A 14,164-nucleotide genomic window follows, 5' to 3' on the forward strand; every position below is an offset into this window, starting at 1 on the left:
ATTTAACAATGTGTAAGCCTTGGCCTCAGAAATCCTTAAAATCAGTAAAGATATCAATTATAGTTTTAGATTTGAATAGTATGTATATAAACATAAATGATGTGTGTTAGAGTATATTGCATGAAAGTCATGAAAGGTAACAATGTGTAGGTAACTTGTAATCAAAATTACGAAAACTGTAAATGAGGTGAACTGATTTATTTTCTATCTCCATTTCCTTGAACAAAAATAAAAGAAATAAAAGGGTCAACATCAGTCTTCGTCCATAAATGTTAATACTGGTAATCATCTTTTTTTAGTTATCATCATTACGTTGCTAATATGTTATTACTGTGCCAACTGCAATTCCATATTGTGTTTTCGCTAGGCTTGATTAAAAAAGCCATGCTTGCATTAAGAACTCCACCGTAATTATGTAGGTCGTGAAGTGATCAATTCGCATTTAAGATCCTTCGACTTTAAACTTTGACTTCAAACTTTAAATCCTTTGACTGTTATAACTAGAATCAATCAGTGGTAGACTTGTTATGTGCACCATCTCTGTAAGCACTGTGTTTAGCAATTTGAAAAAAATATCTTTGTAAAGACATTGATACAGTTTTCTTGATTTTTTATGACTCGCTAAGGTCTGAAAAATGTAAGATAAATCAAACATAGAAACTTAATATGTCATCCAACAGTATGCAACCAGTTTGTCTACTACCCAAATGGTCTAATCCTATATGGTCTATACATTGGCCTGTTTACTATCCACATGGTATAATAATCATTTCACCTCCCTATCATTTGGTCTAATGACCGTTTTGGCTGATAGTCATTCGATCTGATCTCCAATAAGTCTATAACCCATTTGGTCTATTGCTCATTTAATCTATTTCCAGTCGGTCTAAATCCCAGTTTGTCTAATGCCTATTTCTTCTATATCCATGAAGTCTAATTATAATCATTTGGTGAGTATTATTATATATGAATAAATGATTATTAGACCATATGAATAGTAGACACAATGGACATTTCACAAACTGGTAATTAGGCTAACTGGTATTATACTAAGTGAACAATAGACCAAATAGGTAGTAGAATTATTGGAGTTTAGACTGAATGGTCATTAGACAAAACCATAAGTAGACAAAATGATTACTAGACCAAGTGGGTACACTGGATAGTAGACGAGGTTGTTGTAGACCAAATGGGAATGGACTAATGTTGTAGTAGATGATCTGGTTGTAGACCAATTGGCAATTCACCAGCAAGCAAAAATAATGTGTATCACTTTATTAATGACTTTGCACAGTCTTTTTCATGTTGGCTTCCTAAATTGCATGTCATCCTACGTCCGTTTCCAGTGCCTTATTGTCAGTTTACATGTTCAATTTCAGTTTGGTAAACATCTTGTTCATAATTATGATTAAAGTTGAATATTTTGTACTAAATCAAGAATAGTGTATGAGTGTTATTTGTAGCATGTGTGTGTTGGTCATGGTAAGTTCATCTTCATTAATTCATTTACCAGAAGTTTTTCAATATTGAGACAGATATGAAATCCTTTTTAATAGTTAATTTTCCCTAAATAGTTTATTTACCAGGAATTTTTCAATATTTAGACAAATATGAAATTCTTATAATTGTTCCTTTTCCTCTGAATTACATTTAAATTCCTTCTTTTCCTTTATAATTTGTTCTTCATAATCACGTGATCTCATGTTTATTTCTTGTTAAAAAGCATTACTTATTAATCCTCTGTTGATTTTTTTTAGAAAAAACATTAATGTATTGATAGAGAGAGAGAGAGAGAGATAGAGAGAGGAGGAGAGAAAATGAGGAAAACAGATTGGGGGGGGGGGAGAGAAGAAAAGGGAAAGAGACATAAACATTGATCTGATACACAGATAAAGATGGATAAAGACGGCAGATGAAAGCAAGAATAAAACATAAAATGGACAAAAGGAATGAGGGGAGGGAGGGGAAAAAGATCGATGGGGGGGGGGGGGGGACATTGTAAGTACCTGTACAAAATCCCAAGTGAAAAAAAACTAGGCCACGTTTGTGAAAACATTACCTAGTTTTTTTTTACTTATTCAATGGATCATTACAAAAGAATCCCTACCCAAGCAAACATCATATTAACACTTTTAAGGACTAAACTCCTCCTAACCAAAGAGCCGACAATGGGGTTTTCCGCCAGAGGAAATTGGATAACCTTAAAATTTGTCCTTTCCTCAGCTTTGTAGCATATTCGTGACCCTCACCGGAATGGTGAATTAGTAAACATTTGCACAGTAACCTTGTCATGTAGAAGTCGTAGATGGCGCGCTTTCAAAACTTTATACAGACCTTTCCTTCTGACCATGAGTGATATATAGGCAAACTTTCCTTTCTTTCTTTCTTGCTCCACTCTCTCTCACACACTCCTCTCTCTCTCTCTCTCTCTCTCTCTCTCTCTCTCTCTCTCTCTCTCTCTCTCTCTCTCTCTCTCTCTCTCTTCTCTCTCCTCTCTCTCTCTCACTCTCTCTCTCTCTCTTCTAATTTTCTATCTGTCTATCTTTCTTTATTTTCTTTCTAGTTATCAAAAGGTGATTTGTATAGGCAAACACAGCTCACAGCTCTCAACCCTTAAAGATACTATGTCCTTTTTGCAGCCAACATCAAATTCTATATAGAACTTTGCAGGAATTATGAATATGTCATGTATTTCCTTTCTGTGAAATTTAAACGTTAGTAGTGTCCTAATATTCAAATTATGCAAGGAAACCCGCTTTCTTGCTAGACTTCACTGTCAGACACTATTGAGTGACTGACTGGCTTTAACAAAAACTTCTTTCAATTGGTAATAACATAATATGCAATGAGCTGTAAAGGGTACATGAGCATTTGTCTACATCAGTAACCCACTTCTTGTAATGTCCAAAATTAAACTGATTGAATCTTTGCACAGCATAAAACGTACGACCATTCGATACAATGGTCTGAAAATCAGACTATTGCTTACTGGCTCTATATCTCTGAAGTCGATTCGACAACTAATACTCGTTGTTTTCCCACTGAAAGACATTTTCAAGCCCCCTTTTCTTTAGTGAAGTTCTAAATTCGTATTATCTTTCGAATGCCATTGGAATTTACCTTTTACTTTTTTTGGCCTGCAAATGGGACACACACCCCTTTACTAAATATTTCCCCTCTCTCTCCCCCGAGATTCAGTGCCTACCCCTCTCTTCCCCCAAGTTTAAATATGCCCCGCATGCTGCCAAGTTCATTACGCTCTACAACGGTGAACCTTCAGCGTCCGGAGGTAGGGATTAATATCTTCGGTGAGACACATGGGGCATATTGGGGGGTGATTAGTGCTAATCCGTACCCCGAGACACACCCACACCACAAGTAAACCTTACTTAAAGTCTTGGCGAAGAATCCAGTCAACATTCTTAACGGTAGTAGTCAACTGGTTAAAGGGTTGAATCAATCACAATTTCGTCATCCAGTCATTATTCTTGGCGGTATAGTTTACTGGTTAAAGGGTCAAATCAGTCACAGACCGTAACTATATTTAACTAAAACGTGTTGTCACTTCTTGGAGGAGGGCTAGCGGGGCATAACAGGGGAGGGGGGGGGGGGGGGTTCACGTACGGCCAAGGTATACAACTATAATTTACATCAATAAACAGTAATGTTTTGCAGTGAGCCTTTATCGTTGTTGGAGCTAGACATAATAATTCTATTGAAAATGTATACAATGCCATTGCATACCTTCCCAGTTTTAACAAAATATTGTCAAACGGTTTCTTGATGGAATATCATTGATTGAATCTTTCTTGCAACACGGGTCTACGTACCATCTATACTATGTCTTATCCATACATTATGTTTAACGTAATTGTTCGATTGTAGTCTCTTTACACTTGATATTAATTGGAAGCCGGTGACCATATTTTATTTCCCCATTTTACAATGACGTTGTTTACAATGAATTATGAAGGCATGAAGTGAATATGCAAATAAACAAAACAATTAACCTGTTAAATTGCGTGAAACGGACAGAATATATTAAAGTCTTAAAAACCGGAGCAACATAATGGAATATATTAATTGTACAATGATTATTGAATGACGCTTTCGGCCACCAGAATACTTAGGCCGAAAAATGAAAGAAAAATGATGTGGACAGTGTCAGATATATAGAGTTGAGAGATTATGCAAACCTAGGGAAAGAAAGAAAGAAAGGCATTTTAATAAAACGGAAAATAATAAAAGAAGGGTAGACTAAGCGTAAATCAAAGCAAAATACATGCACATGCATGGAGGTCAAAATGGACTTAAAATCAAAATTATATAGTATCTGCATGCTATTGAAATAAATGAAAACCTATAAAGAAGAAAAAGAGATTAACAGAAAAGGGAAATGTCACTTTGACACACATTAAAATAGAAACAATAGAGAAGCCTAATTCTAAAGACCAAACAAACGATCGCCGGATGAGCGAAATGATCTACTTTTTTTCAAATTATAGTATTGTATCATGAACTTGTGTAACGAGTGTGTGTCCTATAGAAACATATAGATCAGCCCTACAGAGGTCGTTAAAACGTAAATGTCGGCTGCTACGCATACGATTAGTGGAGCATGCACTGACGTGACTCATACGCATTTTCACGTTAGCCGTGTACACAAGTTGGAGCAGGGAGTTAAAGACGCTAACAAGGGGCTTCCTCCTCGCTTGCAGGTAAAGCCAACAACTATCTCTTCATCCTCATTCTCGTTTCGGCATTCACTTGGATCACATAGTCATGGATCAGACGTCGTACCACGGAAATCTTGGAGCTCGCTTGTCGATAGCAGCGTTTTTCCTGCTGTTTTTCATCACCAAATCTGCACATGGATTGACACTCACGGACCCCGAGCGGTCGTACATCGTGTACAACCCGCCATGGAGCCCGACGGGGGAAGTGCAGGCGATCACCTTGCAGTTCCGTACGGTGACCGGAAACGCGCTTCTTTTTGCACATCATTATCTCCGGGAAAACGAGACGAAATATAATTATGAAGTGGACCGTTTTGCGGTGGTTTTGCAGATTATCTCGGGGAGGGTCAAAGCCACCCATTACTTCACAACCATCCAAGAAAGGTAAGTCACTTTCATTAAAAAAAAACTTGAGAAGTATCAACTACTTTCCCCGTTATAATTTGGCCTTCTGGAAGAAAATAGAGATTGGGGCATCCATTTATTGAACAGGTTTGTAAAAGGATGCCTCTAATCGTTTGAGTGTGATCGATGAATGAAATGACTGGATGTAAGGAGAGTAAAAGAAAAAAGGAAATTGGACACAGGAGGAGGAAAAAACAAGAAGAGTGAGAGGGAGATAGATTGTGGAGGTGGGGGAGAAGGGCGCAGGGGGGGGGGGGGGGGGGGGGGGGGGGGGGGGGAAGAGGGGGATGGGGAGGGAAGGGAGGGAGGGAGATGGTTGAGAGGGAAAGGAGCTGGATGAGAGGTATGGAATTGGAAAGAGATATAGGGAGAGCAATTAAATTAGTGGTTTTGAAATGTAGCGTAGATGTGAGAGTTAGGCAGAGTGAGTAAAGATAAAATTATGATCTTGATACATACATAATTATGAATAATTTTGAAAAAAGAAAATACTTGATAGAATCCTGTTATAAGTGAGTCACATACCGGTAGAAGGGGAAGGAAATAGCAGATGTTGCTACAAAATGATATCATGGATGGACCAAGTACAAAATGAATGTGAAGGGAAATGATGGAAGGGGCTGGAGGTGGAGGGGTGGGATGTTGCTGGGGGGGGGGGGCACTTTACAATATGTATCAAGCTATCTGTGGAGTATCTACAACATTCAATCTCTTAATTTCAGGAATACAGTAAGTTGATGCCACTAATACTTCCTGTAATGATATTACACCAAGCACACACTAAAACATTTCTATAAATGAAAGCCTAAATCCAGTAGCAAAGGTTGGATGGGTAGGGGGGGGGGGGGGGGGGGGGGAGGGATAGAAATCTCAGTCTAGGATATAACTATCACCAGGAAAATCTTGGCTTTCAAGAAGTTGCCTCTTCAGTAGAGAAGGACTTGTATTTGTGCCCTCTCAACCAAGTTCATGCCCCTGTCCCAGGAGTTACCACAAAGGATGCACCAGTTTTTTTTAGGATGAAGGTTGTTAATGAGAAAGTGTAAATTAGTTTCTTCCATGCAGGAAGGGGTGCAAATACTTCAGAGACAAAAGGTTCGCGACTGCATAATGTGACCCTAAGGTCTCAGAGCGGAGACATGAATGAACCTTGGGTTTGCAGGAGGGCTGGGATGTCACATGCAGCAGGCATACCTGACATGTACTCTAGATCAGGGCCTGTTCTCATTAGTCTGAGTTTTCAGATAGCCAACTGATTCTGATCTGGGGAAATAGACTTAAACTTGTTGTATTCACACTAATTTCCCCAATCAAAATTAGTGGGCTTTGTCAGAAACTTGGTCTAATGGAAACCTGGCATTTTGAGCAATGGACTGTTAGACATATTTCTTGACATATACTCTAGATCAAGGCCTGTCCTCATTAGCCTGAGTTTTCAGATAGCCAACTAATGCTGATCTGTGGATGGAAATAAACTTGAGTTTGTTGTATTCACACTAATTTCCCCAGATCAAAATTAGTGGGCTATTTTAGAAACGTGGTCTAATTGAAACCTGGTTTTTTGAGCGATGGAATGTTAGACCGGGGAGGTTTCCTGGCGTGAACTCTGAGCCTCGCCTGTGGGTTAGTGAGTCAGGGTTAGTCAAGACCATGATCATGGGACCATTTCTTGTCCCGGGCTTTGCAGTCCTAATCCTAGGTCGAATCCTACGTGAAATTCTACAGCCTAGGACTAATCAGTAGGCCTACTTACAAGTACAGGGCTTCTGGATTTAGATTAAAAGGGGATTCTGAGCTGTACAGCTATTGATAAGGCCATGGATTCAAGGAGTTAAGGACACTGGATTAATCCTAGCTATGTGCTGCCTAATTAGTTGGCCTTTTCTCAAAAGGACCTGTATAGTTGTCACTAGTAGGACTCCGTCTTATGCAGCTCACAGAGTGCGATACACAGTCTTGAGTTAAAGCCACACTGTCATACTTATACTTGCTCCCTCTATATAACAAACAATGCATAATCGGTGACCATTGGTCCCCCATGATCCTCTTTTTCTTATGTTAATTGAGAGCTGATTTGATGAGATAACCACCTGTCCAGTGACCTTGCAGGGTAGTGTAATCCCACCTGTACACTAGTATTGACAGGCTTTAAGACTGTAATGAATTTAACAATTTTGAAATAAAAAAGCAGTAGGCCTATCAGAGTATGATTATTCAGAATATAGGATAGAGAGAAGAATATCAATACTAATATTAAACACTGGTCAAAACCTTTTACAGCTTTTTAAGAAAACATTGTCTTTATATTATACCTTACTGCTTCAAAAGATCACATTTGAACTATTACTACCAAGTATTATTATTATTCCTGTTATAAACTGCTTTTAGACCAATGCTTGAGCTTGATTAGATTCATAGCAACAACAAAAAATTACTATAAAAGACGAACAAACAGATTAAAATCTGTTGATAGCAAAGGGGGTTATTAAAAATGGGGTTATTAAAAATGGGGTAGGGAATTTTGAATGATAGGAATGGCGGAAAGGTAGTTATATGTCTGTAGGAGAAGAAAGAAGAAAGAAGAAGAGGAAAAGTAAAAGGAAAAAAGGAGAGGGAGGAAGATGACAAGAAAATGACATGGGTGGGTTTTAGTCCTGGAAAAGAAAGGAGTTTTAGACTTATAAAAGGGAAAAGTGATAGAGAACATACATTTCAAAGTAAAACTCAATGTATCACAATTGTGAATAATATGACGCCCATTGTCTTTGGAAGATGATACCATCCTAAAATAGCAAAACACTTGAAAGCTCTAAATGCAGAAGTCATAAATATCCAGAAAAATATACTACATTCTATCCTCAAAATGGAGCATGAACTGGGCATCATAAGAGATTCAACCATGTTACAAAATGATTATGCAGTGATGTAATTACAGAATGAAAAGCTCCCTTTAAGGAATGAATTTCTCCTTAAAATGGCAGCTTGAAGTGATCCCTCTATCTACACTCTGAATCTCCGTTCTGCTCTCCTTAGGACCCATTCACACTTAACATGTTTAACCGGCCAAAAATACTATGTATGCATGGGCCATAGTGCACTCCATAATTCTGGATCTTTTAAAGCGCTGAATTTAGTTAAATATGTTCACTGGATTATGTTGCGTGTGCAGATGCTTTTTTCAACAATACAGGTGAACCTGCTTTAGTGGCCACCTCTCAATTAAACCTGTACTACAGGACACTTACATAAAGACCACCTGCCTATAAAGACCACTCTTCATGTTTCCCTTGAGTGGTCTTTATGTACAGGTTACATTGAAACCATATTCAATGGAAATGAAAAATGTGATCTTTATAGACAGGTGGTCTTTCTATACAGGTGGTCGCTAACGCATTGAATTTGGTTTTAATGTAACCTGTACTACAGGAACCTGAACATAAGGACCATCTGCCTATGAAGACCACTCTTCATGTTGCCCTTGAGTGGTCTTTATGTACAGGTTGCTTTAGTACAGGTTACATTGAAACCATATTCAATGGAAATGAAAAATGTGATCTTTATAGACAGGTGGTCTTTCTATACAGTTGGTCTCTAAAGTATTTAATATGGTTCAATGTAATCTGTACTAAAGGAACCTGAACATAAGGACCATCTGCCTATGAAGACCACTCTTCATGTTTCCATTGAGCATTCTTTATGTACAGGTTGCTTTAGTACAGCTTACATTGAAACCATATTCAATGGAAATGAAAAGTGTGATCTTTATAGACAGGTGGTCTTTCTATGCAGGTGGTCGCTAAAGTACTGAATATGGTTTCAATGTAACCTGTACTACAGGAACCTGAACATAAAGACCACCTGCCTAGGAAGACCACTTGTCATGTCTCCCTTGAGCGGTCTTTATAGACAGGTTCCAATGTACCTTCCTTTCCATCGCACATAAAATCTTGATCATTCTGCCGCTACATGTTTTAACGGCAGTTTTTGCTCTGTTTTGTGTCATATATGAATAAGGCTTTCTTGAAGGGCCGGCTGCGTGGAAAGATACCTGAGTAGGATGAGTAATCGTCATGGAGACGATATACCCTGGAAATCGTAATTCAAAGTTGCGCTAAACTCGAGGAGTTTTTATGTGTGACCCAAATAACGCTGCAGGTTTAATTTATCGAGATGGAGATTAAAGGGCCGATTGAAGCTGCATGTCATGAAAGGATGGGTCCGTTGCTCCGTAATCATTTGGTGTCATCGCATTTGGTAGCTTAAAACCTTCGCAATCAGCTACCGTGAGGCATGGAAATTATTCTGAATTAAAGATTATCTCTTGTTGCATCTGCCGTCGAACTGCATATTTTTCCTTTTGACATGACAACATTAATCAAGATGATGACGTACATGGAGGTATTTGCATCAAGTCCTTCTATGTTTTATAATGAGGCTTGTTAAAGCAACTACCGAAAACTGCTCAGGTTCTTTAGGTGTACAGGCCTACAGGGAATTCCTTACTGTCAGATTTAATTTGAAGGATTTGTAGGATTTTGTGACCGGCAGGAAGATTGTGATTGACAATTTTCTTGTGACTGGTTGATTTATGGAATGCTTTGCTGCACACCTTGGCACTTTTAATCTGTTTTTAGAGCTAAAAGGGCATTTATGTATATTATTTATACAGAGTTAAAGCCCTTTCAGCTCCCAGTGGGCGTTTGACTGGTCAGCAAGCACATTTTAGTGACCATATTGTCTTTAAATAATGGACTACAACTGGCTTCTAGCTCACATGTGTTCACCTTATCAAGTGCACCTGAACCACTGTCTTCCTAGTGGCCAAGTACTTAGCCCCGAAAGCTGATGTAGTGTTGGTTGACTCCTCTCCTAGACCAGGGGGGTGTTTCACAAAGATTCAAAGTCAAACTTAACTCTAAGTTGATCTTAAATATTATGGAGAGCCATTTGTAGCCTTACTTTGAAATATATTTAAAAAGCAAAATTCAAGTATTTTTGACTTTTGATAAATTCTACATCAAGAACATGAAATATCCCATGATAATAGAAAATATGAACGATTTGAATCAACATTTTATGCCTTTTAAAATAACTTATACAAAATATTTTCATAGATGCTAACGGCTTTCCATAATTGTTAAGTCCAACTTAGAGATAAGTTCAACTTAGGATCTTTGTGAAACACCCCCCTGGGGTACGTTCTGGGGTATAGAGGGAACATCCGGAATGTCCGATTCTGTCTAAAGGACTTCAACAAACTTTTGAGATTGACAGGGAAATTGTCAATGAAGGCTGGGCTGTGACTGTTAGGTGAAATGGGAAATGAGGTGGGGGTCACGATCTGGTCAGCGTGACCCAAACTAATCCATGTTCACATTCAAGAGACAATAGAGAACTGAGGGAGGGGTCAAGAGGGAGGGGGGATGGATCATACATGTATGTTATTCAGTGTAATAAAGTAGGATGTTTGACTTAGCAACAAGTAATGTATGCAATTGGCATTCTGACTATTGAATACAATTATTCGTTAACAGGTAAATGAAATAATTTGTAACGAGGCACTTAACAAAGGTTTGTGCATTACATTTGATTACATTACGAAAATGGCATAAATTTGTCCCTACAGCCTATACTTGAGTGTGATTAGCAGCAGTCATGTTCACATTGGTGTGTACATGTGTGTGTATGAACAGGTCTACCTATTCAGGGGCTTGTCGTATGAGCCATCATTCGTAAGAACGTGGGTTGGAACGTGCGTTTGACCTGGAGTATGACTCATAGCATCTCTTGACCTCATGTGTTACCTTGTGAGGGGCATGTACAATGAGCCATCATTGATAAGAAAGTGGGTTGGAACGTTCATGTGATCTACAACTCAAACGTTCCCTTAGGGGTCGTGTGTGAATGTGACCTGGGCGATCAACAAGGTTTGGTGAATCATGATGGCAGTGTGTTATCCATTGCATATGAATCCACCAACTGTTTATACAGAGATGGAGAGATGTGATGAATTATGGTGTTCTGAATCAGTGATTTTTTACTTGTTTAGCTACTGTACGTGCAGGACAAATTATTTCTTTAGAATTAATTTAGAACTTTGAGATAAGCTGCAGTATGTAACATTTGTGTGAGTTCTACATGTGATACAGAGACAAAACAACTTACAGAAAGAAAAGAAATATTGAAAATTGATAGAGAGAGACAAAGAGAAAGAGAGAGAGAGAGAGAGAGAGATAGAGAGAGAGAGAGAATGAGAGAGAGAGAGATAGAGAGATATAATGAGAGAGAAAGATGGAAGGGGGGGGGGGGGGGGTAGGAGGGAGAGGGAGAATTGAGGGACAGAGATATAGGCAAAAAGAAGAGATACTGATTAGGATGGCTGTGAAAACGACAGATAGAAGATAGAAGAAATGACCAAATGAAATGAGAAATAAAAAAACAAAAATGCAGGATAATTTGATTTTACATATCATAAATTGTTGTATCTAGGTCTAAGCCTTTTAAAGTTATCATTTTATTATTTCCAAGAAAGAGTAAAGGATTAATAGAGGTTTTATTTTTATGGTGAAAGCTCTCATGTTTATTTTATACAAAACCAACATCAAACTTTCAAGGAGGGATGCTTGAATCATAATGAAAGTAATGACATTCTGTTTGACATAATGACATTCATCGATTATGATTGCGTTGAAATCTAATACCAACGTTTTCTTTCAATGTTCATTTCAGTTTGACGGCAGGAATGGATGTAAGCAATGACCAATGGCACACGGTCACCTTCAGTATCACCCCGGCAACGGGCATCATGTCACTCACTGTAGACGACCAGACAGAGTCGACGGAACTCAATGCTTACAAGTTTGCGTCTGCCCAGAACATCCTGAGTGATAAGTTTGGAGTGAATCCATCGGCCACTGTCTATTTGGGAGGTAGGTCTTGAATGTATTGATTATAAATGATTTTGTTGCTGTTGTTTAATTACAGTATTTTGAATGGTTTCGAATCTCCATCTAAGGAATAGTTTGGAAATCAGAACATCAAGCATGTACATGTATATTAGAAGTGATGTAGTAATCAAGATCAATAGATTTAAAGAAAGAGCTCAAGAGAGAGAGATGGATAGAGATAGAGAGAGAGAGAGAGAGAGAGAGAGAGAGAGAGAGGGGGGGGGGGGGGGGGGGGGAGAAGAGAGAAGGAGAATTGTGTGTGGGATATTTATAAGACATAAAAATGGAGGGAAAAAAAACAGTAATAGAGGGAGAGAGAGAGAGAGAGAGAGAAAGAGAAAGAGAAAGAGAGAAAGAGAAAGAAAGAGAAATAGTGGAAAATAAGAAATGTAATATTACTTAGCGATGCATGTAGAGAAAGCACAAAATTGTAGTATAAAATACAGCTTTGATTATTGAACTAGAATGAAGGAATCGAGTTCAGTTAAATGTGTGTAAGATGTATTGAAAACAATTAGAATCAGTTTAATAAGAAAACAGAATCAGAAGAAAATACAAACAATTGAAGCATGCGCTTTTAGATGCTCGGCATGGCTATCTACCTAAGATGTCGATGTAGCCTACGACATGTGCATGCCATACACAGAATGTTGACCTGAGGTCACGGTCAGCGCCAATCATGCTATGTCCACATAAACCTTGAATCATGTACAAATCATGATGAGGGAAGGGGGTGGGGTATCGCACAATCCTTCTTCTCAAAGAGTGGGGGAGGGGGGGGGGGGAGGTTATTTGTCTTTTACCCTCTATGAGTAACCATCAACATCTGCTTCCATTCCACGTTAATCTCTGACTTTTTGATGATTTTTGTCCCCAATTTTGTACAAATTTGTAAGAGTATGGTCTCAAAGCACCCCCCTCTCTCGCTCCTTCCAACCAAAGGTCTATCTATGCCAAGGCTGTGGTCTAATTATGGTCATAATATGACCTCCCATCATCGTGAAATTTCCCACTTTTTGTGCAATCTGTGTCACAATTGTTAAAGTTAGGATTCAATCCTGCCCCCCCCCCCCACATCCTCCTTCATCCAAAGTTCTACCTATGCCACTGCTAATGTTACCCATGTCTAATTCCAGCTTTTTCGATCACATGACCTCTCATCATAACATACCACGTAGACTGATCCATATATATTCCAGAAAGCCTACAAAGGGATGCTTTCCAACTATTCCCATTTATCGCTCGCCTTACTCACGGCACGTTGGCAGCTTGTGCAAATGATGGATTTCCTCTCCTTGATCCCATGTATTAAAATCTGTGTAGGCAAGGACTGCGTGCAAATCTTATGTTCACTTCCCCGAGGCATTGCAGCTTTCTACAGTGCTTGGCTTACGCTGTGTACACGCCAACTAAATAAGGAGGATGGCAGTTTCCCTCCAGCCAGCCAGTGGCATTGACAAAGGCAATGGAAGCAAAAATACACCGATATTTGTCTCCCAATTCTACTTTTATCTCCCAGTTATACTTTTCTCTCCTCCATCTTGCGTATGAATTTTCATTTTTCATCTCAATGAACTTATTTCCTGTATATTTCTCATGTAGTTCAATGCACTTTATTTTCCACTTTGATGTAGAGTATAAATGTCTTGATGCTCTCCTATCATATGCTGAGAGCCCGCCCCCACAGTATTTGATTTCATATATACTTTAACACATAACCATCCAGTCTCTCATAACTATAGAAATGCGTACACTTCAGTATAACAAAACGTGTAGTGATTTGCTTAGATTATATGCTCAAATCAATACCTGTGGCATGTGCAGATGACACTATCGAAAATCACCAACAAATTTATCTAAATCAAACATATTTGATGAGCTAGTAATGAGCTAGTAATGAACCAAAGTATCCTTAAAACCATTTTAAGATGAGCCTTGGAGCAAATGTCCCAGAAAAATGTTGTTCTCTGAATTTTACTTCATACTTTCGTGTCAAAATTTAGCTTAAGAAAGGATAAGTTTTCTGCTTGTTGCACCGTTTTAGTAATATTGTTTTCCCTGCTAAATGGACAGGCA

The 14,164-nt window shown here is 38.5% G+C and overlaps 1 protein-coding gene across 1 annotated transcript; it reads left to right on the forward strand.

Moving 5' to 3' along the window:
• Positions 1-4,682: 4,682 nt before the first annotated feature.
• LOC115923000 lies at positions 4,683-12,170 on the forward strand. The gene is made up of 2 exons (XM_030982939.1): positions 4,683-5,120; positions 11,871-12,170. Exons 1-2 carry the CDS (start codon positions 4,783-4,785, stop codon positions 12,079-12,081), a joined length of 549 nt encoding a protein of 182 aa, XP_030838799.1. The 5' UTR covers positions 4,683-4,782; the 3' UTR covers positions 12,082-12,170.
• The last annotated feature ends 1,994 nt before the right edge of the window (positions 12,171-14,164 follow it).

This window comes from Strongylocentrotus purpuratus, unplaced genomic scaffold (genome assembly GCF_000002235.5).
Source record: "Strongylocentrotus purpuratus isolate Spur 01 unplaced genomic scaffold, Spur_5.0 spur5_scaffold_13, whole genome shotgun sequence".
NCBI classification, from domain to species: Eukaryota; Metazoa; Echinodermata; class Echinoidea; order Camarodonta; family Strongylocentrotidae; genus Strongylocentrotus; species Strongylocentrotus purpuratus.